The sequence below is a fragment of the Melanerpes formicivorus genome, unplaced genomic scaffold (genome assembly GCF_026170545.1).
Source record: "Melanerpes formicivorus ecotype bairdi unplaced genomic scaffold, bMelFor1.0.p_v2 SCAF_10, whole genome shotgun sequence".
Taxonomy (NCBI): domain Eukaryota; kingdom Metazoa; phylum Chordata; class Aves; order Piciformes; family Picidae; genus Melanerpes; species Melanerpes formicivorus.
Window position 1 is genome coordinate 14,668,969 of NW_027142362.1, and position 26,344 is coordinate 14,695,312.

General features: G+C 43.4%; 1 protein-coding gene across 7 annotated transcripts in view; it reads right to left on the bottom strand.

Annotated features, from left to right (window-relative positions):
- The window catches only part of MYO5A (myosin VA), a 105,400-nt gene extending 82,068 nt beyond the window's left edge, over positions 1–23,332 (bottom strand). For 6 of the 7 annotated variants that reach the window (XM_068143856.1, XM_068143854.1, XM_068143860.1 and 3 more), the window contains exons 1-3: positions 13,521–13,733; positions 4,097–4,207; positions 2,530–2,701 (exon numbers count right to left, since the gene is read on the bottom strand). In XM_068143856.1, coding sequence (XP_067999957.1) covers positions 2,530–2,701; positions 4,097–4,207; positions 13,521–13,733 — 496 coding nt within the window. Of the gene's footprint in view, positions 1–2,529; positions 2,702–4,096; positions 4,208–13,520; positions 13,734–23,184 lie in introns of those variants that run through there. The other variant, XM_068143859.1, reaches the window with a different exon arrangement.
- Between the last annotated feature and the right edge of the window lie 3,012 nt (positions 23,333–26,344).

Consider the following 26,344-nt stretch of genomic DNA (forward strand, 5'->3'; position numbering starts at 1 on the left):
AACTTCATGTTCCTTAGCTTATAACAATGTACATATAACTATGTTCCAAGCTAATAAATCCACCACATATTGCATTCCTCAAGTCACTGGGTAGTGTTAAACCTCCTTTACCTGCAGTTTGACCATCAGGAGCTCCCACAGGACTGGATCCACATGGTTATGATAAACCCACATGTGGCTCCCAGAATCATCACTTGAGTCTTGTTTAAAAGCAAAACAGCCACCATTCCAGGCCCTTTGACAGACCCATCCATGAAGAGCTAAAGGCCTTCCAGCCTTATAAGAAACTACAAAAGCAGCCAAACCCACAAGTAAAGCTGCACTAGGGAAAACATCTTGTTTTCATGTTTTCCCAAACGCGAAACTAGCAGACTTTGGAAAGCCTCTCAAAGGATGCCAAAACCAGAGCATGTTTGCAAGCAGCCGAAACACCAGACCGGGCAGGCTGTGCTAGGGAAAGGGCATGGTGGTATCAGTAGGCACAGGACCATGAAACTCAGACTGAAAACCTCAGGCCATGAGACTCCAGTTGCACAAAAGGCTTTTCACAGAATGTACCCCCATCAAGAGCTTTGCCGTGGGGACACTAGGGAGAGAAACACAGACAATGTCTAGACTGGGGACACTAAGGTGGTTTCCCAGTGCTGGAAACAGAACATTAAACCCCAGCAGGAGCTGCCCAAAAAGGCTATGGAGATCACCACAGATATTCAAATAATCAGATACTTTGACTGGTCCAAGCCCTGAGCAATCTGATCTGGTCAGACTTGTTTTAAGAAGGAAGCTTCAATGAGACCTTGCAGAGGTATCTTCTAACCTGAATTATTCTGTGCCTCCGTTCATGCTCTCACTGCATGATGGGGAGAAATGTGGGTATGAATCATCTCCCACTCCTACAGGAATGAAGGTTGGCTACAGCAGTGGGTGACAAATTCTGATTCAGACCCCTGTGGCCTGGACACTGCTGAGAGCAGGGCTGGGAGCAGATGCAGTCTGCTGAGCATCCAGCAGATTAGAAATAGCTGGAGTGAGCAAAATGTGGCAGGACATTAACGCCTGCGGCCTGTCCATCACGAGATATTTAACACGCTGGTTGTCTGAGCTCTCCACACTCGTCACTGTGGGTGGAGCTATAGCTGTGACCAGAAGAGGGGAAATCTAACCCTTGGCATATTCCATATGCAGACCAGGATAAGACAAGACTTCAGCTGCAAAACACAAATTCCTGCTTCAGATACCTGCAGCCATGATTAGCTAATATCTGTCCAGGGCCACCTTACAACATGCCTGTCCTACTCTGTAGTTTGCAAAACAGCACAAAGTACTATGAAATTATAAACAGCATGTCCAATAATATGGCTCAGTATACCCTGGTTTGCAAAACCAAGAACTGGGACTGTCCTACAAAAGCCTGATGAAAGGCAAAGTTATATTGCATGTTAAAAAACAAATCACTGGGCACATTTTCTGCTGGTATAAACTGGACTACAATGGATATGCAAATTCACTTACTGGAAAAATGGGGCTTTGCCTTAATCAGGTAATTGCAAGAAGATAATTTTCAATATCTGGTTTCTAGCAATCACATCATCATATTATGTTCTGCCTTACTCAGTTCAAAATGCAAAAAAATCCACTGATGACTTAAACTGTTTCTCATGCACTAGCACAATGCCCAAAGTAGAGACAAACTAGGCAAATACATGAAAAATTCACAAAGTTTATGTACATTGAAAGGTTCCATTAAGAATCAGTAATGTCTTCTGACTAAACAATGCAACTTAAAAGAAACACATGCACACAGCAAAGAGAAAAAACAGCCCAGAAGCATGAAATCTAAATGTTAAGCTTAAACTATTTCACAATGTTTCTTTAAAACATAAAGTAACTTCTCCCCAGTCTGGCCACTGGAGATTATCACAGGCAGTTACAACTTTGGATAATCTCTAGTCTGAGTTAAATAGCATTTTTAAACCAAGATTGTTCCTAATTGTGATCAAACAAACACTGTCTCATGACCTGTTACAAATCCACTCAATAGCTGCACTGATTGGAAAATATGAAAAAAATTAACTGATAACTTCCACACAGAGATGGAGGAGCTCAATGAAGAGGTAGGCAATCATATCTAGGCAATACAGTCACCAAACAGCAAAACTGGCTTCCTGCATCTGCACCATGTGAAGTTCTGCTCCACCCCACACCTATCTAAACAAGCTGATAGGGAACACCAACCAGCCAGGGACCCCACTGGCAAGGTAAAACTGCTGAATACACATTTTAGAAACAGAGTCTATTGGGAAGGCAGAGGAACACACAACAAAGGCAATTTTCAATGACCCTTAATACTGTCAAGTCCACTTGATGCACTTAAAGTCTATAAACACCCAGGAACTTCTGAAAGAATAACTCAACATGCCCTATCATTAAATAACTTTAAGTTCAAGGCAGACATGTCAATAACCAACTTTCCTTTTCCCATCTAGGGCACTCTCTGAAAAAATGATGGTATGAAAAGACAGTACTTGCCACAATAGGTATAGATTAGTTTAGAGTCTATAAATCGAACTTTGAGGTTGTGTAAAACAGCAGGTTCGTGAAGGTAACTGAGCGCCGTGAGGTCATTTTCACCAACAAGTATGTCAGGGTTTCGCAAGGGTGGGAGCTCCTTTGTCTTCGGATCTAGGCAATACTCTAGCTCCTGAAAATCAAATGGAAACAGGTTGAAAGAGCTGCTGTTTAGGTTTCCTCATTCAGTCCCTCCAACCACTTTTCCCAGCAACACACATTTAAGTTACACAAAACACAAGGCACGAGATCAGTTATCTGGTGAGTTGAGTTTGCAGCTCTTTCTCCCAAAACATCATTCTAGATGCAGTATCATCTTTTTAGACTATCACTTAAGGAAACCCCTTGGTTTTGCTGCCATATCTTTTTATTAAATAATCTGAAACATATTACATCACAGCCATGTTTTCCATATTATTTTCCTCCTGAGCAAAGCAAAAGAAGCAGATTGCCATCAGACTACAGCCGGCTTCATGCACAGTGATGTAACAGGAGCATGTTGGCAGAACACCATGAAGAACACACAAATTGAAAAGACACAATTTGTAATTCTTGAGGGCAAAGATTAATCTCTAATATAGAGGTTTTACTTGCTTCTGTCACTAGATCTAATTTTGTTGACCTGCTATTTCCTTGTCCCCACACAATGCAACTTAACCGCCAACCACAGGCAATGTGCAAGCACACAGCATCACCACACAGCCTGGAACGTGTGTGGGGGAAAATTCATCTCATCTGATTAAAAAGGTTGTACTCAGCTTGCTATATAAGAAAGGTGAGTCAGTCAAAGACCCAATTCATTCCAGAAAGGTATTTTATTTAGAACCTATTCTAAAGTCTGTCCTTTTTACTGCATTACTAAGAAGGCTTCTACATAAAAGTAGGATTTAAGTTGCCCCCTTGTAAGAAAGAAAGAAACTAAAAATAACTGCTTGACAAACTGCACTAGATCTTTGGTTTCCATTAAAGATCTGAGGAATCATCCCTAAATAAGAATAATTTAAATGGCATGAGAAAAATGAAGAGGCCTTCACCAGCAGCTTTTCACAGACATGTCATCATTTGTCTATAGCATATAGAGCATTATTTTTGTAATGTCCTTAATCCTTGCCCCTTTTTATCTTTATTAATCTTCTGATGGTTATGCTTGACTTAAAAATCACAGTTCTTTCTCTGCAACACTGTTCTCCTAGCAACACTGTTCTCACTGGAAAAACAAACCAGGGTTATGGATTTAACAGCAGAAGTAGAAAAAGATGATGCAACTGAACAGAATAAGCAGCTGGAGAGAAGAAGCAACAATTGTTTTATTTCATGTATTTTTAAAATCAGGCAAAATGGATTCTTGCAACTACACAGTATAATTTATCACACCAAAAACCAAAACCAGTACTGGCAGTCAAGGGACAAGAATAATTGCACATACATAAATACAGATATATCTTGACAGCACAGCTTCCTGTGAGAGATACATCAGTCTCTGATCAAGAACAACAACCATCAGCTTAAGAACAATATGCAGACCTACCTTGCCCTCTTCAAGTCGAAGCTGGAGAACTTTGTCTCCAGGTTTATAGTCTTTGATAAGTTCTGCTGACTTCCAGACCTCCTCTGAATCAGGGATCCAAACCCTGGCATACTGCAACACAACAGCAAAAGATCAGTGACTCCTTGTTGCAGCAACATACATGACATCAAAACTGCTTTATTTTTTCTTTTAAATACATGTTTAACAATCCAGCCCTTAAGCAAGAGACAAGTTGATTAGAACATCTGAGATTAGTAAGTTGTTCTATTGATAACAGGCTACACAAGCTTTGTTTCAGTGCCCACATAGAAAAAAGGCATTTCCCATGCAAAATAATGTTCCAACATATGCATTCAGTGATGAAAACCTACAAAGAAAAAAGAAATCATCTGTTTTCAGAGAGATCAAAACCTAGGGTACTGAAGAAATTACTTGCAATAACTCTTCTGAGTAGGTTCTAAATGCATTTGCTGCATAATATTATATAAGTTTTTTCCTAAAAAGAACACTTTAGCATATCTGTGTTAATTCAGGCAAAGCTACCTGATCTCAAGGGCTAAAAGCTCTTTCCTCTATAGCTGCAAATAGGGCAACTTGAAAATGGATTATCTCCAGAATGTCAAAAGAAAAAAAATGAAAAGATTTGCTTAAGAAGGCCTCCAGATAATAGAAATAAAACAAACCAGCACTCCTGTTAATTAGTATTTTAACTCAAAACTTTATTCATAGAAGTAACCCAGAACAAACATATGACTTGTTTCCAAAAACAAGAATAACATTCATATCTTTAAATGAGCGAAGATATGATGGTCATCTCATATTAAGGTGTAAATTAAAGGTGTATGGAAACCATCTAGTTACTTATAAAGTTTCATGTACATGCAAATATGTGCATATGGAAACAGCTCTTGAGTAACGCAAGAGAAAGGCTATGCCATTTTTAATAAATGAAAGCTGCTGAACCGAGGCTCTTGCAATGCCTGGAGAGCACTGAGATCATCCCATACCCACCACACCTTAGCAAACACAACAGCTTCTTGGCTCTAGAGGTGTAGCCATGTTGCAAAACATTCTCAATCCACTAAATTATTTCAAAATAACTGTAGTAATGTATTTGTCAAAGCGTGGCATTTGATGGCAGAGAAAAGTGCGTGTGTTCACACAGCTTCATCACCTAATCTTACACAACTTATTTTTGTACACCACCTTCTGCCTCAAAGAACACTGAAGCTTTTTGGTTTGGTTTTTGCCTTTTATTATTAACCCAGTTTTCCCACTGCTTAAAATGAACTTCATGTTTCTACTATGGATATTTTCAAAGACCAAACTTCATGCTGCCCTCCTGTTGCAAGGCCGGAAACAATGTGTTCAGCAAAGGCAGCAGGCTGGGGAGGTAGGCAAGAGGAGCCCTACCCCCTGGCCCAGGACAGGGACACACACCCCGCCTAGCTGCAGGATGCCAGGGAGGCTCAGTGCCCAGAATTACTGTGAATTTCTCAAAGCAATTTGCTTCCCACATCCAGGATGCTTCTCAAGAATGGTGCATGTGAGTAATGTACATCCTAAAACATCAGCTTTTGCCCTTAAAACACACTTCAGCCTTTAAAGCACTGCTGCTGCCTTCATCTCGAAAGCTCCCAAACTCTTGGCAAGCTCACGCCGTATGTGTGAAACAATTCTCTCTACCAAGTGAAGGGAGAAAAATAATGAAATTCATAATTTTAAAAATCCCTTTCATTGTTCTCACTACAGAACATGCTATATTCCCATGTAAGTTTATGCCAGTTTTAAGAATCTACTTTATACAAGGACAAGAAACTTTGTCCTTTGTAGTAAATACAGAGGTTTGCTGGGTATTTGGTTTGGTTTTGTTGTTTTGTTTTTTTCCTGTTTGCTTCACATGTTTCACATATATTTGCTATTGGTTTTGGTACAAAAGCACAGTATAACTTTATCATTTACATACCCTCTTCCCCCCTCCCCCAAAAGACGTGAATATTGAAGAATCATTTGAAAACTGAATGACCCCCAAACCATTCTCCATTCTATCAGCAATGGAGGCCCACAAAGAAGATCTGAAGCAAACAGGAAATTAGCAGCAGCAGCCACATTTTGGACACTCGGGCTCTTGCTGGTTTTCAGCCCTGCTGTAGCCACAACTTGCATGCTGAGAAACCTCATTTGAGTTAAAAAGAAGGTGTGTTCTAACAAGTGCACAGGCCAGTGCAAGTAGAAACTGACAGAAGTACAGTACTCCATAATAATTAACAAGGATGTGACAACAGAGGCATAGAATTAGAGTGCTACAGTGTCAGAGATGAAGACAGAATGTGTACCACACTTTGCCCAAGTTGCCTCCCACTTCATCCCAACTATAGCAGCAGTACCCCATCCTCAATATTTCCAATGGGATATTGCTTCCCTCTCATCATAGTATCATAGTATCATAGTATCATTCAGGGTTGGAAGGGACCACAAGGATCATCTAGTTCCAACCCCCCTGCCATGGGCAGGGACACCCCACACTAGATCAGGCTGGACAGAGCCTCATCCAGCCTGCTCTTAAACACCCCCAGGGACGGGGCCTCGACCACATCCCTGGACAACCCATTCCAGGGCTTCACCACTCTCATGGTGAAGAACCTCCTCCTCACATCTAGCCTGAATCTCCCCACCTCCAGTTTCATTCCATTCCCCCTAGTCCTGTCACTACCTGAGATCCTGAGAAGTCCTTCCCCAGCCTTCCTGTAGGCCCCCTTCAGATACTGGAAGGCCACAATTAGTTCACCTCTGAGCCTTCTCTTCTGCAGACTGAACAGCCCCAACTCCCTCAGTCTGTCCTCATAGGAGAGGTGCTCCAGCCCTCTGATCATCCTTGTGGCCCTTATAGGCCTTATAGAAATTAGCAGAAAGAAAAGCAGATGTAATATGAAAGAGTATTTAAATGCTGTCTAGCAAAACAGCTAAGCAGGCTGGTCTTCTCCAGGCTGCACAAAGTTTCCTGATGTAAAAGAGGCAGCTGCCTTGTAAGACACAATCACTCTTAACTTCAGGCAGTGAATGCTGCACAGCAGTTTCTGTCTAGAGAAGGGAAAAAGAAAGCAGAAAATAGATCACCATAGAAACTGGGTTACTACAGACAGCTGAACCTTCCACACAACACAAGCCTACAGATATTAAAATTATTCTATGAGCCCTAAGCTGTAGCTTTTCATCTCCAGCATCATTGCCTGGCTTTAAATACTTGCCAAAGAAACACCTGGTAAAAAGAACAGGTGGGAGGAAAGAGATAGATGTTCCCAGTTATAAGCATTGACTCATTTCACAACATTCTCACCTCAGTCATTTAGCAGAATGATTTGCAAAATTAGATTTTCCTCCTATTTTTCATATAATCAGTTGATGTTAAAATCCCATTGCTGCTTAACCTGTAGAGAGATTCAGCCCTATAGCAGAAAACAAAGCACCACCACTGGCAGAAACAGGACCAAAGGCATCTCTCTTGAGAAATACTCTACTACCTCTATTATTGATCCCTCTTTATTCACTAGAACATAAAAGCAAGTTTATGGCTACATTAACACTAAAATAAACTTCTAGAGACACTGATGTACAAATCAGCCTTCTAAAAAGGGAAGGAAATTCTAGCCTAAAAATGACAGTAAATTCTAAAATCCTGTCACTGAAATAACAATTAAAATTAGGGCAAGAATCAAATTACTTTAGTGGAATTGTGCCTGATGATGATCAGTGACTATATCACTCTTTGTGATAGTTCAATGCAAATTTCGAAGCACCAGAAGAAAAATAGTAAGATTTACTCAAGAAACAGCAGTGAATGAGATTTTAGACAAGTATTGTTGCCTTTTGTGTCACCCCAAATTTAACAATAGTGTCACCTGCACTTCACATTTCCCTACTGACTTCGCTCTAATAAGCTTAGCTTTGATACCTAGGCACTAATTTACTTTCTCTTCAGGTATGTTTATAGCTCAGCACTGATGACTTCTTACTGTCCTCACTGGGGATTTAGGACTGGAAGAAGCATGAGGAGACCATGCAGCCCACCCTCGCACCCCATGTCAAAGCCAACCATGGCCATACTGGCACTGTGGGAAGGAGGCTGCAGCCAGCTATCTGCAGCCAAGCACTCAAAGGACCTTCACTTATTGCAAACTACTTGTTGTTTTTTTAAAAAATAAAGAAATTAAAATCATCAGAATGAAAATGCAGGCACACAGGTGAGATTCCCTTGAATTCAGAAGGAAAAGAAATCATTAAAAGCATAGCGACAGGACTGTTTCAAAACTATGCTTCTTGCCTAGACTGTCTTCCAGCCTCAGAAGACTGGCATGAAAACCCCACCACATGGAAGTGTGGAATCACCATACTTTGTTCAAAGAAGGACATGTTGGACTGGTGAAAGGCAGTGGCTTAGTGATATCTGCATAGTGACTTTAAAAGAGTTTGTAACAGAAAAAAATACAGAGAGAAGCTTTCTTTTCTTCACTAGAGGCTCAGAAAGCTAGCTGTATTACCATGGTTCTGCATAATAAGAAAATATAATGGGAATAGAATAGAATAGGTTGGAAAAGACCTTTGAGATCATCAAGTCCAACCCAACACCCTCTAATCAACTAAACCATGGCACCAAGTGCCTCAGCTAGTCTCTTCTTAAACACCTCCGGTGATGGTGAATCCACCACCTCCCTGGGCAGCCCAGTCCAATGGCCAATCACTCCTCCTGTGAAGAACTTCTTCCCAACATCCAGCCTAAACCTAACCTGGTGCAGCTTGAGACTGTGTCCTCTTGGTCTGTTGGTGGTAATCACAGTATTGTCTCACACCACATGATTTCATCTTAGATCACATGAAAAAATCAGCAGACTATAATAATTATCTATCAAATGAGACCATATGACTCACAAAGCTTCTCTGCTGAGATACTAACCTCTTGAAGTACTAATTGACATTGCTGACAGAACAGAATTAGCGATGCAAGCGGCTCAAGCAGCTCAGCAGACGCTTCAGCAGTCAGATAGTTTTCTACTTCCACTGCACAATCACGAACAGTGCAGAAAGAGATAACAGCTATCGTCCCAGCTAACAGCTCTTTCAATAAAAGCTGGAGAAGTTCATGAAATTATCTACATCCTGAAAAGAAAAAGGAAGTTTCAACTCATAAAGAGGTGTCCCTCATTTCTCAGCAAGATCTGCCCATACCCATGAACTTGTATGATTTTCACTTCAGCAGAAGTCATCTATTTCTTTAGAGACAGCTTCAAAAATGAGTCTTTCAGGTGCTAAACGTGAAAAACTTTCCAGAGACACTGTCCCTCTCTCTTTCAAGAGTGACCTTGATTTGGGGTAGAAATAAAGCAGCTTGTTAATGTCTGAATCAAAGAGATACCATCAAATATAGCAGCTCTAGCTGAAGGAGCCAAGGGAACAGCTACAGCTGGTTAAAGTCAAACATAAATCTGACCAAAATCACTCAGTGTGAACCTGTTGCTAACTGAACATGGCCACCAGCAGCAAACAGACTGCACTATTAGGCTAGAAAAAGTGTCTATGCTAGGAAGGCACAGGAGCATAAAATCATAAAAGATCAAAATGCAAACTTAGTAAAAAAGGATTTCTGAACTGCGTGATCTCCTTGGATGGGGGTGCTCTGAAAATTTCCACCATCTGTCCTGCAATAGGCAGGCAGTCCCCCAAAGATGCACTGCATTTCCATTACCAAACTGCTGCTACAGCTTGCAGTTTGGAAAAAAAGACTTTCCTTTCATAAAAAAGCCAAGAAACCAGGGAAGATTGGGAAGCATTTCCATGACAAGCAGGTTTCTGCAAAACCTCTGACCAACTAATCTGAATTAGCTGAGAGGGAAATGGCATCATTAACTTTGCAAAAGAATCAAAACAGAAATTACTGATTTTCTTAAAGGCAGTACCATCCTTTGTGCATGGAGCATATTTTCTGGTGTGTTGCCCAGCAACAGCCATTTACATACCTCTTGTACAGTTTAAGGCCTGATATTTAGAAAGAATTCATTTTAAAATACATTTATAATCATTTATATCATGACATATAACAGGGAAAATGTATGTGACAACTTGTATTAATGGTTTATCTTAATAATAATCTCACATAGTTTAACTCGTTGGAAGATCAAAACACCCATGTTATTCTGACTCAGGGGAATGCCCTGGCTGGCCACACATGGAGTTCCCAAACAGTGGTCTGGGGACAGTGCTGACCCAGAGACACCACCACTGTGAGCTTTCATACCACTGACAGTGGGTTTGCCAATTTGGGTCAAAGTTTACTGCTGTACTCAAGGATAGGCAGGTAAGGTACCACATCCTTCACCATACACAGAAACTGCGGGAATAGCAGCTCAAGAAATCTGCTGTACTTGAGTACTTCATCTATTATGTAAATACCCACTGCATTTGAATCCAGCCAAATCCTTCACTACGTCTCTGCTGCTACCACAAACCAGTATAGGGCAACAAAAAGTGATGCCTCTGTACCACTGTTCTTGCAGCTTCCCATCTGCCAAGGGATCCTCATAGAACACCAGACATCATCAAACCTACAGCATAATAACCCACAACAAAACCTGTGTGGAACAGCAGGACTCCTGTCTCGCTTGCTGCAGTACACTATTTTCACTCAATCCAGCACACTTCTCAAGAAATGTTTATTTAAAGTAATGCCAGACTTAAAAAAACCATATTCAAAGAAAAATCAATGTTTACAAATATTCTGTATTTGAAGCAGCCTTGATTTTCAGACCTGTCAAAGGAATGAACGGGGCTTTGACAGATCTTCAAAAAAAGATGATAATTACAGCTAGATCAAAACCACCACTACTTGAGACTTGGTCACTACTTGAGACACAAACCAGCTGAACAGCCACAAGAAGATCTATGACAAGCTGAGTGGAAGAGTGGAGCCTACCCCAAATGGAGCAACAAGAAAATAGTGTGGCTCATGAAAAACCTTGTGTGGGGTCATACCCTCACAGAGAGGCATCCGCTGGATTGCATTTTGATCCGTGCCACCAAAACGAAGGCCAACATTGGGATTTCAAAAAGGCATTCATTGTAAGTCTGCCTTAAACCACCTAATTCATCCAATCTGAAAAACATGTTACATAGAATCATGGACACAATAAATTGAAGGGCAAATGAAGCAACTAGAGGCATCCCTGAATACTAAGCTAATAACACGTTGCATTGAAGAAGGAGTATTAGGAAAAGGATGCATGATTTCATCTTTGTGTGCCTACAGTGAATGCTGTGGGTGTAATACAAAAATATGCCTTAATAAAATTTCAAAATCTCCAATACTTAAGGGAGACACACACAAAAAATATTCATACACACACAAAAAAATATTCATCATGTCATGTTTTAACTTCACAGCTGAATTCATGCCTGAATTTAAGATCCAAGAAAATAAACACGATGAGGCCGAAGGGAACGACGGGTGGTAGGGGTTTTAGCACTAATAAGATGATGCAAGTCATAATACAGACTTCACAGCACAATTAACTAAATGCTGGAATAAGCATTGTTTCCAAACCATTGGTACAAATGCAGTCGAGCCTTTAACCGCTTGAGGTCACGCAGTGAAACACTGATTGAATTTTCCCAGGTTCTTAAATGGACCGAAGATCTTACAGAAGCTTTTTATACTTATCTCCCCCAAAGCCTGGAAACCCCACCCAGAGAAGGCAGGATAATGGAATCGTTTCTCGCGATACGCAGCGTAGCCCAGGTTTTGCTCAGGGACAGAGGGGTTCACAGTGCTGGCTGCAGCTGGCTGCTCATCCTGGGTTCATACACACAGAAAAAGGAAGCACTGCCTTTTGTCTCAGTGTTTCTGCTTCAGCACAGAGCCATCTGCATCACTGCCATGAGACTATTTGGTGCATCTAGCACTTGCTTAGGCAGGAAAGGAAAATAAAGGGCTGTACTGATCAGACAGATGTGCTGTGCTGCACAGTGCTACAGCGCTGGAGTCTGACACAAGTTACTGAGAAAAAAAAAGTAGTGGAGCCATAATTGATCATCTAGCTCAGAGGTGAAATAGGGCTGAATTTTCTGGTATCTGTAAAGCATCTGGAATATGAACAATTGCTGATTTAACAGTGAAAGCTCAATTAAAAAGGCAAAAATGAAAGACATTTAGCATAAAGTTTGAGAGTAGGTAAGGGTGTACTTTTCTGAGTGTCCTTCTGTAGGGCTGAGTTCAGGTCCAAACAGCATTTTTTTGATTTTACTTAATCCCAGTTCTCCCAGAAAAGAACACAATGAAAGTAAAACACTTAATTGAGGTTCCAAAAATCCAAAATCTGACTATTTTATGTTAGAACAACCCAGAAGCCTCAGGCTGAGATGTGGTTACATCATTAAAATAGAGCTTTTACTGACTTAGCTTGAGCTATTCAAGGAAAACTAGTTTTACTTAGCCAACCCAGAACAGAACTCTGTCATTATGGCAAACTCCTTACACCACACACTTTTCTGCCATATTACACCAGCAACCTGACTGCAGTGAAGCACATCTAATCAAGCTATATTTAGTCCCATCATATTTTTTCACCAGGAATTAGCAGTAGGTCCCTGCAGAAGGAGACCAAATGACCTGATATGACTGGCCTGGGAAGCTCTAACTCAAAACCAGTAAGCAGAGTTAAACCTTCCACAGAGCCTCCCTGAAGTGTCAGGGGAAGCTGTGAAAGCAGAACTAGAGTTAATGGCCACAGCCTTGCTCTCAGAAACTCCCTGGTGCGTGTGACTGCATTTCTTCCACTGCCTTCTTCAGCCCGGCCCTCGTAAATCCCCCAGTGCAAAGCAGGCACAGGCGCTGCTGGGGGCAGCTGGCTGCTAGTACTGCTGGGACCCCAGTGCTGCTGCGTCCAGACCAGCTCATTAGCACAATTCTAGCCTTGATTAGCAAGGGAAATTATAGAAAGCACCTCTGAATTGGGAAGGGGAGTGAAATTAGAATCTTTCACACTAGCTGGCAATGGTATACCTTATTAGCCTTAGAGAAACTCCTTTTCTCTACAAGCACTATTTCATTGTTTGCAAGAACTTTATGTTGCCTTCGGGTTTCCAAAATATAAGATTCTCACAGGGAGGAAGTTCACTGACAACAAATTCTAACAACTTCTGAAAACATTTCTCATCATATGAGATTTTCCTGTGGGAGAAAATGTCCAAAACAATGAAACTGCCTGGCATTTTTCAAAAAGTCAGTCTTCCTTATGTATCTCCAGATCATAATTAAAATTCTACTTACCCTAAACCTTTATTAATAAACTATTATACTAATAAGCTACTATATGCTTGCCTATACAGCCATCACCTAGGTTAAAAGCAAGAAAACAACCAAGCTTAATCTACTTACTTGAAGGTACATGTAGTCTAAACCATCTAGTTCCATTCCATGTGTCTTGTAACACAGATTGGCAGCACTTGCAGAGGCAGTTGATGTTTCCTTTCCAGGCAAAATAGGCTCAACCTCCATGGAAAACTGTTCCCTATTTCTTGTATTGGTATACACTAAGTCATAATGCAACTTGGAAATCTCTGGTTTCCACAGAAAAACAACTGAGGTCATCTGCTTTAAAGACACTTATGAATAACCCATGGAGTCTGCAGAGCGCAACGTGTGACAAGCCATGTTGGGGCAATGAATTCCTGCATTGTTTGACCAACTCATAGTATTTTTAGTTTATTTCTCTGCCTCTAAAAAGAGCCAGAGTGTCTTCCCCTCCTGTAAATCACAAAGTAATCACAAAATTCTCTTGTGATAATCAAAATGAAGAACTCAAAGACACCACCTGTAACCACAGCAAGACTTCATGATTTTTCCTATCCAAAAAAAGAGACCATATGGGTAAAAAAGTCACTGAGACGAAAAGACTCTGTTCCTCTATACTTAGAGCTGTCAAGCTAGAAACATGCAGTTTGCATCTAACCACACTGCAATCTCAGGAACCTTGACACGAGAAGTCACACGCCATATTTCCCCTGTGTTAACTACTACAAAGGCAGAATGAGAGCTCTTCAAAGCAACAGTGCTTTAGCCTTTACATTGTGTTTCAAAGTGAGTGTCCTCATCAGACTGCAGTGTGAGTAGCCTGGAAGAGTCTGCTCTCAGTCTTCTTCACTGTCTCCTAAAACCCAAATAAACTCAGCAAGCCACTTCCTGCTAATTACCAGTGGCAACTTTTATTCTGTGAATTACCCTGCCAGTTTTACCCACAGCTCCACCCGAAGCAGAGTTAAAAGACAAAAATGAAGACTTGATGAGCAATGGACAGCTTTCAACTTTCACCAAACTCTGCAGCAGTAACAGTCTCAAAGACAACCCTGCAGGCACAGTTGCATTCTGCTTTCCTGACTGCTTTCTCCTCCAGTTTAATCTTCATACTGCTCCCTCAAACCCTTCAGCAGCAGCACAGGGACTTCTCATTCATTTCACAGAATGGTAGGGGTTGGAAAGAACCTCTGGAGACCATCCAGTCCAACCCCCACGTCAGAGCAGGTTCACCTAGAGCAGGTTTTACAGGAAGGCCTATAAGTGGGTTTTGAATATTCAGCTTGAGAGATGGAAACTCCACCATTTCTCTGGACAGTCTGTTCCAGTGCTCTACCACTCTGAACATAAACAAGCTCCTCCCCATGTTTAGATGGAACTTCCTATGTTCAAGTTTGTGCTTGCTACCCCTTGCCTTGTCACTCACTGGGCACCGCTGAAAAAAAATTGGCCCCACCTTCATGGCATCCACCTTTTAAGTAAGTATAAGCATTGATAAGATGCCCCCTCAGTCTTCTCCAGGCTAAAAAGCCTCAAGTCTCTCAGTCTTTCTTCATAAGAGAGATGATCTAGTCCCCTAATTGTCTTCATAGCCCTTTGCTGTACTTTCTCAAGCAGTTCCCTGTCCTTCTTGAACTGGGGAGCCTAGATCTGAACACAGAACTCCAGATGAGGCCTCACCAGAAGAGAGTATAGCATAAGAAGAACCTCCCTTGACCTGCTTGCCACACTCTTCTTGATGCACCTTCTTGGCTACAGGGGCACATTTCTGACTCATGGTCATCCTGTTGTCTACCAGGACTCCCAGGTCTTTTTCCACAGAGCTGCTTTCCAGCAGGTCAGCCCCTAACCTGTACTGATAAATGGGGTTATTCCTCCCCATGTTCTTGTTCAACTTCATAAGGTTACTTTCTGCCCAGCTCTCCATCCTGTCCAGGCCATGCTGGATGGCAGCACATTTGCATTAGAACTCAAAGTTGCATAAAAAGTTAGGTCAATCAGTATCTGCAGTCCACACACATTATTCAGTAGGAGTAAAGTCTTTAAACTTTACCCACAGTGCTTAATGTTTCCTGTGCTTATGTTTCCTGTGCTTATGTTCCAGCTGCCTAATGCCCAAGACTCAGCAAGAAGGGCACTACTCTAACACAATCACACCAAATACTGATCCTCTTTTTTAAAAACAAACAAAAAATGAAACCCACACACCAAAACCAAGCAACCAACCAAAACCCACAAACCTTTTAGCCAGCACTGACCTCTCCTTTACATTTTCTTTACATACAAATATACTACAATATGTAAAACTACTAAATACTGTGATTAACCAAGAGTAGGCAACAAGGAGTGGGTTATGACCTGGATGGCCAAGAACAGGAAGACCCCAAACTCATCCAGATCATAAGCTCACTAACTCCGGTGCATTTCACATCTGTGCAGTGCTGGAGAGTTGAGGCTACCCATCCCACCCAATACTTCCCACTCAGGCAATGGAAGTGGAAGCTCCTCTTGAAAATACACTCTTGCTATTAAAATTTGGACTGAGGTAGACAGGTCTTGACTTACTGCAACCCTGCACACACAGAGCTTAACACAAAGAACCTGACAATTCAACATCCCTAGGATATGTTTTCATTTGTTTTCCTGCACAAATTATTCCGAGCAGGTAAATGACAGCAAAGTTATTTCCCTGCAATAAGAGCAAATAGAGAATAAAAGGCCAAATCTTTCAGGTTTATATAAAATTAAGCAATGTGATTACTCACAGGGAATAAAGACAAATTTTTTCAGGATCAGGGTTAAACAAACACAAGCAACACTGAGGACAAGGAGGAAATGATGCAGTCCTAAGCAAAGGGTGGCACAAAGCATGGCACTGGCAAGGCTATGCTCTGCCAGGAAAAGTAAAAGCCTTGCTATTGGCCTTGGTAAACGAGGCCTTAGCAACCCAATCATACAACTCTCCATCCTGGATGCTGCTCAGAGTAAAGCAAATAAAAGGAAAAAGGTACTGTACAAAGAGGCTTTGAATTCAACATAGCTGAATTTCCTCTAGCTCCCATGACCTTTAGATAACAGGTTTAATTTTGTACCTAATGCAGTTCTACTTACTCAAAAGTTTTGATACCAAATTAAACCATTCAAACTCTTAGGAGCATCACTCCCAAAACAAAAGCATGCATCTGTTGTGGTGTATCATGAGCACAGTTATGGTCTATGAGAGTAACTTAAGCAGAAAGATAGAGTTTGAGGAAAAAGTCCAGGTCACAGACATAAAAACTCCCAAGACCTGTAGGATTATTCTGTCCCTAACACCGTATTTTCTGCAACAAAACCACCTTTTATTGAGGGAAAATAGGAAGATCTTGCTTGCTATTTCAGCAACAGAGAAGAGAAGCAGAAGGTGTACAGTGCTGCTCCTACTCGTTCGAGTAGCTCGCTAGTGAAGCAGCAGAAACAAAAGCCTTGCTCAAACACCGTTTCTTGGCCCTGGGCCCAACAACACAAATACTCACTATCAGAGTCAAGCACAATACATGCAGTAGTAAACACTGCTCCACTACAGTGAGCACGAAATTAAATTAGAGATAACCTCTGCACCTTCCAGCACATGAAAGAAAACTAAACCAAGTCAAGGAGTTCAGACTCTGCTTGTCCCAGACTTCATACCTGGAAACCAAGCTAAGATGATGTTAATCAAGAGGGATAAAATAAACCATTAGCTCTTATTTGAGGAGCTCTTGCTGCTTGACAGAGCAAAGTGAAATGAAATCCGTCATCTTCCCCCTAGCTAATATGCCTTTCAAATTAGCAGTGTCTGCATGCACGTATGCTCATATATACATGCAGGTGTCAAACACTCCAGTAATATCACCAAGATTTTCAAACAGTTAAATATTTGTTTTGTGTTTGGTTTGGGTTTTCAAGCAATGAAACCTGACTTTAGTGAATGCCCCTGTAGGACACCTCAAGTGGCTAGCTCCTCAAAGGGATGCTGCATAGGCTGCCCTGACTTGCCAGAAATCCAGACACTATCCCACTGGTACCCATAGGACAGCAGACTCACTAACTGCACACTGCTTTTCCCTCACAGCAGAAACACTATCTATGGTTAACCATACTATCATTTCTTGCTTTTTTTTAATCCTATTATGAGTAGACCATCCAGAAACAGTGAAACCTTGTCATACTGGACCTTTCTGTAACTTCCTCCAATTCAACTGGTTCAATGAGTGAATTTCAATAGCAAACATGCTTTCTGTAGCCCTATGGAGATTAAACAATGAGTCTTATTAAAGCAAGACAAATTACTTTGTTATTAGAACACATGGAAAGGATTAAAATCCCAAAGGCCCCACAAAGAGACCCTAAGAGCCGGATATACTTGCCTGACTGGCTGTCTATCCCTTCCAACTCAACCTGGAGCTATGTGGCTCCATAACATAACGGTGGTCATTGAACACATTTCCTGAGCACAACAGCACTTTATCTGATCATTTATTTATCTGGCACTTGCTATAACATCATTCCAACAGAAACAGCCTGCAAACAACCAGTGGCAGCTCAACGGACAGATATTATTATTCTGCAAGGCTTGCTGATGAGTTTGTAGGGGATATCACATAGTCCACTAACATTATCAATTAAATGTTTTAACATGATATTCACAAAGAATTAAAAAAGTAAGACCAATTATTATAAATGGGACTTTAACAATTACTCTTTGCATGTATTAAAGAATTCACACAACTTGCAAGATTAGGACTACAGCGTAATTGGTTTGGGTTTTTTGATATAAAGCTATGTATGATCTATCCCCTGGAAGTAGCTCCCAATTATGCTATACTGTCAAGTGCTTCATTAGGCCTACAATACACATTAAAAACAATTATTCATGGGCTGCAAAAATCTTCCACAAACAGCTTGTTCTCTCTCTGGCCCTACCGCCCAGCCCAGGATGGTATCATTTCCTCCTCCAGACACACTCAGCACCCTAGGGAGCAGGTCTGGCACAGACTGGGCTCTGAATCAAACCACTGCTTGTCTTGCTTCCCAAGGCTCACAGCTTCTTTTAACAAGAATGATAAACTGCTGATATGTCACAAAACTGCCGTGAGAAAGCTAAGAGTTGTTCCAGTTTCTCAGGCTGCTGTGGCTGGCATTTCACTCCAGGAAACACTGCTGTTTACAAAAACATAATAAAATGTCAAGATTAGGTTAAACCAAGTATTGTTAGATGGCTGGGTATCTTCAGTTTAAAGGCAGTAAGAATCAAGTTGATGCACATAGCTGTGAGCTGTCACTGGCAGAGTGGTCATCACATTTATCCCAGTGCCACAGCAGGCCCCTGAAGGGGAAAAGCAACAAATACCATCTCTTCTGCTGCTGCATTGGGATTTTTAGAAAAGGCAGAGATACAGTTATAAAACACACTGTTAAGGCTCATTGTCATTTGCAGATGCTTGAAGTACATTTGATCTCTGCAAACCCCTCTGTTCTAAACTGTGTGGATCCAACCTAGAAGCAGAGCAGGACACCCAGGTTGTTCTGGAGATGAATGACTCCCATCCCTGCATTACTGGGTAGCGTAGGTCTGGAAGAACAGAGCAGCTGTCTACTGAGACACTTCAATGTTTAGAAAACATATGCAATAGTTTGAACATTAATTTACAATACTATATATTTAAGGCTTCTTTCTTAACCCCCCAGAAGAGCCCACTATCAGCTCAGAAATACAGAAACATAGGTATCTTTTCTCTCATGCTCAAGTTGATTTTTGCTGTGTTTTCCTCCCCATGTACCATTAACACACCCAAGAAGAGCCATAACCTGGTCAGCATCATCTTTTGCCATTTTCGCCTGCAAGGACCCATCAAAACTGAAGGGGAAGACCAAGTCTCTTAATAGTCTGGCTTCACACCCAAAGCAGCTGCATGAAGACAGCCCAGAAAAGGAAGAACTGTCTCCCTGCGACATCGGAACTACACAAGAGGGCTTTTGTTCTATGCAGTTCCCTCTGACACTTCCCTAACTCAATCTACTGCCTGTAAACCCTCAAACCCATTTCAAGCTGAAGGTCAGCTACTGTGTTCAGTTTGTCTAGACCATGCTCTCCAGCGAAAACTGTTTACTGATTCCTCTGTGTTCATGGAAATATCTCAAGCTAGCTCTCTCCAGTCTCAAAGACACTGGAAAGGAAGGAACATATTAGTAGCACCAAGAATAAAAACAAATTAGTGTCTTACTGAACAGATAGATAAATAAAGTAATGAATTGCACACAGCCACACAAAACAAACAGAAATCTCAAGAGGGAAAAGCGGCATGCTTATGAAAGCACAGCATGATAAAGAAACAACTCAAACCCAGGGGACAAAAAGGATGGAAATGGAGAACAAAAATGACTGAATTATATCAACTTTTCATACTAAGAGGCAGCATAAACAACTGCCTGATCTACTTTGAAATTTTCAGGTACAGGCAATGAGAGCATGTGCTAGGGCTTGGTTTGACACACATGAAACTCACAGAGGTCGTGTCCTACACAAAATGTGGTGGTTCAGCCAGTGCAGAGAAGATGAGTCTAGGCAAAGTGTTCTCACTTCTTAATTTCCAAGGAAAGCAGATCACACTTAACAAAAGCCAATGCATGGCCCAGATTGTCCCCAGATTTTTACGAGTCAGCAGCAGTAGGCAGATATCTGTTCTCGGTTAACAGTTACTGAAGTGTTGATCAGCTACATTCAAGCACCATTTAGCAAATCTATGGTGATTCAGGAAAAACACCTACATTCTTCTCTTTGTTCCCAAAGTCAAGGAACCAAAACTTTCAGAAATGATCTTACAGCATGACCACCAACCTGCCAGTGACAGATGTCCAACAGGACAAGTTAAACAGAGCTCATAGGCATAAGATTTTAAATAACACCCGGGATGCAACCCATGGAGCCGTTTTAAACCTGAAGCTAATGCCCTCAAGCAGTCTGTATTTGCACATTACCAGACACAGGAATACAAAGCCCAGCATGGTTTGGGCCCTGTAGTTCACAACTAGCTTGGGAGTGAGCTAAAGTAAGTCCTTCAACTTCAATTCAAATTTCCAGATTGACCATGACTGTGTCCAACAAGAAGGCTGTCTGTCTATACAGCCCCCAAGTTTAAATGTACACCTGGATGAATCAAAGGAACAGGATTCTCATAGGAGTGGAATGACTTCTTACAGAGGTTTCTAATACAAACTAATTCAGTTTGGGAAAATAAGAGTTTCTTTATGCTATTTCAGGATGGCACAGGTGCCTGGGACAGTGTTGGGACAAACATTTTTAAGCTGGCATGCAAGAAACTAAATTTGAAGGCTTAGTAGTGTATGTTAGCAAGACTAGACAAGCTGAAGCATGCAACAGAGCCCCACTTACACAAACAATAGCTGGAAATAAGAATACTGCTTCTCCCCTTCTCAGACAACATTTGAAGGGATACTGATGCTTCGTTGCAACACTGGACATTCACTCAAGAACATAATTTTACCAACTCCTGTTCCAAATAACTCACATTAACACAGCTACCTGAACAGCTCAGGCAAGCTGGGATGGGGGTTTCCAGTGCAAGAGGGAAAGAGAGCCTCCAGGTTCTTCACTTCAGGGCACACACAGAGTCAGCAATAAATTCATACTCTACCCTGCTTGCCAGTGAGGTATCTATGCCAAAACCCTGTTAAGTGTTGATGCTATACTAGATGCTCTGGTACTTTAAGCAGCTGTCCTGAATAACAATCCTCACTCTGCCTGCCAGTATAAAAAAGATGTGAAAGTCGCTCTTTCTGTGCCTACATATGCCTCTAATGAGGAGAACAGCCTGTGGTGTGAGTAAAGCACAGAAGCAATCTCACTGGCCCCTGTTCCTCAGCGAGCCCCTACTGGAGGATCATCCCTGCACTTCTCAGTCTCTGCGTTTGCTCTTTTATCTGTGTACTGTGACCCTACATCCATCATTTGTTACTTAATCAAGGATGAGATACTGAATGGAATTTAAACAGTGTGATGGCTTTACCTGGGGAAAAAGCCAGCAAAGAGGGAAGACAGCAGACAGTACCCAATGCCCAGTTCAGAGCCACGCCTTCCTCAGGAACTACAAGGTGCACTGAACTTTCCACTGTAACACAGTGCAAAGATGCCCACATTTTTGGAGCAGCTTCTGACTCAAGAAAGTGAATCCAAGGTCAGACAGGGTTGAAAAGAAATTTTTAAAAAATAATTAAAAGTATTTCTGCTTACCTCTCTGTAAGACATTTTCATTCCATAATAAGAATATCTACAGAGAAATATAAATGAAGAATACCTTTCCAAAAGAGCTCCTTACTTAGAGGTCTACTGGGCACCCTGGAGCAGCTCTGCAGTACCAGTGCTCTCTTGGCCAGAACACTCATTTTCATCTCTGTGCAGTGGTAGTTAATGGGGACACTCTTCTATGAGACTCAAGACATAAAGATGCCTCACATTAACTCATGTATTTATCATTCTTTAGGGGGTGCACGTGTGTGCCTCACTTCCTCACATTCAATCTCTCCTATACAAACACACTATTCAGACATGGTCAAACCTACTGAAGGGACTGTCCAGTCTGATTTGTACTGATACACAGTCAATGTGCTGTCCTTGGCATCTACAAATAAGGTGAACAAAACAAAACATGCCAAAAGAAAAGGCTGTTTCCTTTCCTTTCTCTCCTCACACAATGAGCTAGACTGGAGCTAATTTTGGAGTATTTCATGAAGTGGCTCAAGGATACAGACAGCACGGCCTTCCATAAGACATAGTTTGACAGTACAAGGTTTTTCAAGGAAGTATTTGGACTTTGCTATGTTGTACTGTGGTGCTCAGGTGTGGTGACCCCAGTCACCCCTTCTGTCCTTAAAAATCTGTGGTCTGTCATTCATTTCAGATTTTTGCATTCAACCAAGGCAGAACAATGAAAATGATGCATTGCTAGCGGGTGAAACACTTTCCACAGCTTTGCCATCACCAAGATGCACAGGGCAGCAACTGTTTCCGGGTACAAGCTGATGAGCTACTAACACACAGGACTAAAAAGATCAGAAAAATGTCTGCTTGAAGAGAGTGTGGGAGCCACGCACAGCATCACTGCTGACTGCGGGGCTTCTGAACGACTGCCAAAAGAATAACTACGATCTAAAGGTGCAGCGTCAGACAAAGGGTTAGTTTGATATCAGGGCGTTGAAAAAAGGTGTTCTACGAAGAACGGGACGGCGTTTCTGAAGACGACGGAACGGCACGGAATGGCTGTTCTGACCCACAGCGCTTCCCAGAGAGCGCCGCATCACTCCCGAGCTGGCGGAGCCGCCCCAACTGCCCGCTCCCGGCAAGTCTCCGGTACCCACAAGGGAAAGGGCAGCACGGCCCGCTCCCCTGCGGTGCGCTGCGGGCGGACGCCCCTGCAGCGGCGCTGCTTCCCCGCCGTCCCCCGCCCGGCCCAGCACGGCGGGCAGAGCCTCTCCGGGGGGCGGCGGAGCCGTGACTCACCGGCCAAAGCACGTACCGGCGGCGGAGACCTGCCCCCGCACCCCGCCGGGGTGCGGGTCCATCTTGGCAAAAGGCGCGGACTCCCGATAACAGAGCCGGCCCCTGCCCGCGTCCTCCCTCCGCTCAGTGAGAGGAGCGGAGATGCCTGCCCGGGCCGTGCTCCCCGCCTCACCCGCCCTCGCGCAGCCCCCTGCCCCGCCGCCGCCCTACCTTCGTGTAGAGCTCGGAGGCTGCCATGGCGCAGGGCGCGGGCGGCCCTTCTGCGGCAGCCCGGCGGCGGGAGGTGGAGGCGGGCGGGAGGATGCTCAGGCGGCGGCCCGGGCGCGGTGCGCCATGTTGCTACCTGGCGGGCGGCTGGGCTGCCGCCGCTCTGTGCATTGTGGGAGCGGCGGGCAGGCGGGCGGCGCGATGCCTCCCACCGGCGGGCGGATGGACGGACCGACAGATGTCCGGGGAGCGCGCCGTGCCGCGGGGATACCGGCGTGGGGCCCCCAGGCGCCGCCCGCTCCCCTTGCCGCGTTGCTGCACCCTCGAGGGTCGCGGGCCAGGTTTTACCAAGGGCGGAGGACCGGAAAGCAGTGCAGCGGGAAAGCCGCGGCAGCTGCCCACCTCCCGCCGCAAGCCCCGGCTCAGGCCGCTCCGTGCAAGAACCGGTATTCCTTCCCTCTCTCCTAAGCCTGTTTTTATTCTTCTCCTAGACTGAACAATTCACTCGTCTCTTCATCAGGGCCGTTTATGATTTTCGTTGGTTCTCAGACCCCAGGCTATGCAGCCCGGGCATCCTCAGGAAACGGGGGAGAGATCCCTTCCTCTCACAGGTAACTCTTCTCAACACCAACAGGAGCCAGCAACCTCACCTTAATGGACTGACCCCTGGGTTACAGCCTGCTGCAGCCTCTGGCTGCATCCCACCACCCATCCACTTATCCCCAGTGTATCTTTCTTAGTGGCAGGGGCAGGGTTTTCGTGATTTTGTTTTCTGATTCTGATCCCATCCTTCAAACTGTTTACAAGCTCCTCCAGCTTGATTGTATCTTTATCATTCCAACCACTATTGAAAACACTGAACACACTGAGCCCAAAACAGTTCCTTCAATAAGCCATCACCAAGAAATTAAGGTACACGTCTGTGAAAAGTTTAACACCCATGTCAAAAGGGAATGAAAAGCATACATCCATGTTCTGTTTAGGCCTTCAGATGGTACCTTTATAAATCATTAAGGAGTGCTTTTTACAGCTCATGTTATGGCAAGGGTTCTCTTGACAGCCAAACTGAAGTTATTTCTTCCCTGTGTTTTGGGGGTTTGGTTTTTACCTTGGGAATGCATCCTACCAGCCTGAGTAGTCTGAAATACAAACCAAGTTTGAAACTTATCTTTGCCACATTCTCCACCTAAGGTGCACTTTAAAAAAATCACTTAAGTGCATCATCTCTTGCAAAATCCAACTGATCAGACAATAGTTCTGTATTCAGTGGGTAGTATATATACTACCCCTGAAACTTCCTGTGACTATCAAAGAAACAAGAAAATCTGTTCTACAGAGAAAAGGTGCCATGAAAGAGATGAGTGACCTGCTCCAAAAATCACTCAACTTAGTCACAGAAACAAAAAAAAAAAAGCAATCCTGGCTCTCAAAAATAAATGCTGTAGCTGTACTTTACTGCTGCTATCTGAGGGAAAGGAGATCGACAATGCAGCAAGTAAAAATGAAAGTTAAGATGAAAATGTGGAACCTTACCTGGACTTGTTTAGGTGCAGATAGAAGGTCTTCCCAGCTAGTAATCTATGGTTAGTAAATTCAGAAAAGATGTTAGACAAATAATGATCTTGATTCTGCTGGAAGAGTTGAGAGTTTAAACTCTAATGGGAATTAAAAATAAATGCTTTCCTACCCATGTTCTGCCAGCATGTCCAGGATTATCAACATGCCTTGGACGCTCACTCTCATCATAGTTTCATAGTTTCATAGTTTCATTCAGGGTTGGAAGGGACCACAAGGATCATCTAGTTCCAACCCCCCTGCCATGGGCAGGGACACCCCACACTAGATCAGGCTGGACAGAGCCTCATCCAGCCTGGGCTTAAACACCCCCAGGGACGGGGCCTCAACCACCTCCCTGGACAACCCATTCCAGGGCTTCACCACTCTCATGGTGAAGAACCTCCTCCTCACATCCAGCCTGAATCTCCCCACCTCCAGCTTCATTCCATTCCCCCTAGTCCTATCACTACCTGATATCCTGAGAAGTCCTTCCCCTGCCTTCCTGTAGGCCCCCTTCAGATACTGGAAGGCGACAATTAGGTCACCTCGGAGCCTTCTCTTCTGCAGACTGTACAGCCCCAACTCCTTCAGTCTGTCCTCATAGGAGAGGTGCTCCAGCCCTCTGATCATCCTCGTGGCCCTTCTCTGGACACGTTCCAGCACCTCCACATCCCTCTTGTAATAGGGGCTCCAGAACTGGACACAGTACTCCAGGTGGGGTCTCACCAGGGCTGAGTAGAGGGGGAGGATCACCTCCCTCGACCTGCTAGCCACACTTCTCCTGATGCAGCCCAGGATCTGATTGGCTTTGCGGGCTGCAAGTGCACACTGAGAGCTCATGTTGAGCTTTTTGTCCACCAGCACCCCCAAGTCTCTCTCCTCAGGGCTATCCTCCAGCCAGTCACTGCCTAGCCTGTATTTGTGCCTGGGATTGCCTCGACCCAGATGCAGGACCCTGCACTTGCTCTTATTGAACTTCATGAGGTTGGCCTGTGCCCACCTCTCCAGCCTGTCAAGGTCCCTCTGGATGGCCTCCCTTCCCTCCAGCATGTCTGCTGCACCACACAGCTTGGTGTCATCAGCAAACTTGCTGAGGGTGCACTCAATGCCACTGTCCATGTCCCCCACAAAGATGTTGAATAAGATAGGTCCCAGGACTGATCCCTGAGGGACTCCACTTGTCACTGGCCTCCACTGGGACATGGAGCCATTGACAGCCACTCTCTGGGTGCAGCCATCAAGCCAGTTCCTTATCCATCTAGTGGTCCACCAATCAAACCCATGTGTCACCAGTTTGGAGACCAGGATGTGGTGCGGGACAGTGTCGAAGGCTTTGCTCAGGTCCAGGTAAACGACATCAGTTGCTCGCCCCTCATCTATTAATTTTGTCACCTGCTCATAGAAGGCCACCAGGTTGGTCAGGCAGGATTTGCCCTTGGCAGAATGGGACATCTGCTCTCAGTCCTGTAAGAAGCCCAAAACTGGTTCCTGTGAACTGCTGTCCAGGTTGGGGGTGAAGTTTTTTTGCACAGCTGCCATTCATGTGTACACTATCGCAAAAGAGAGATCTGTACTAAAAGCTACCAGTCACCTTTCACATACAACC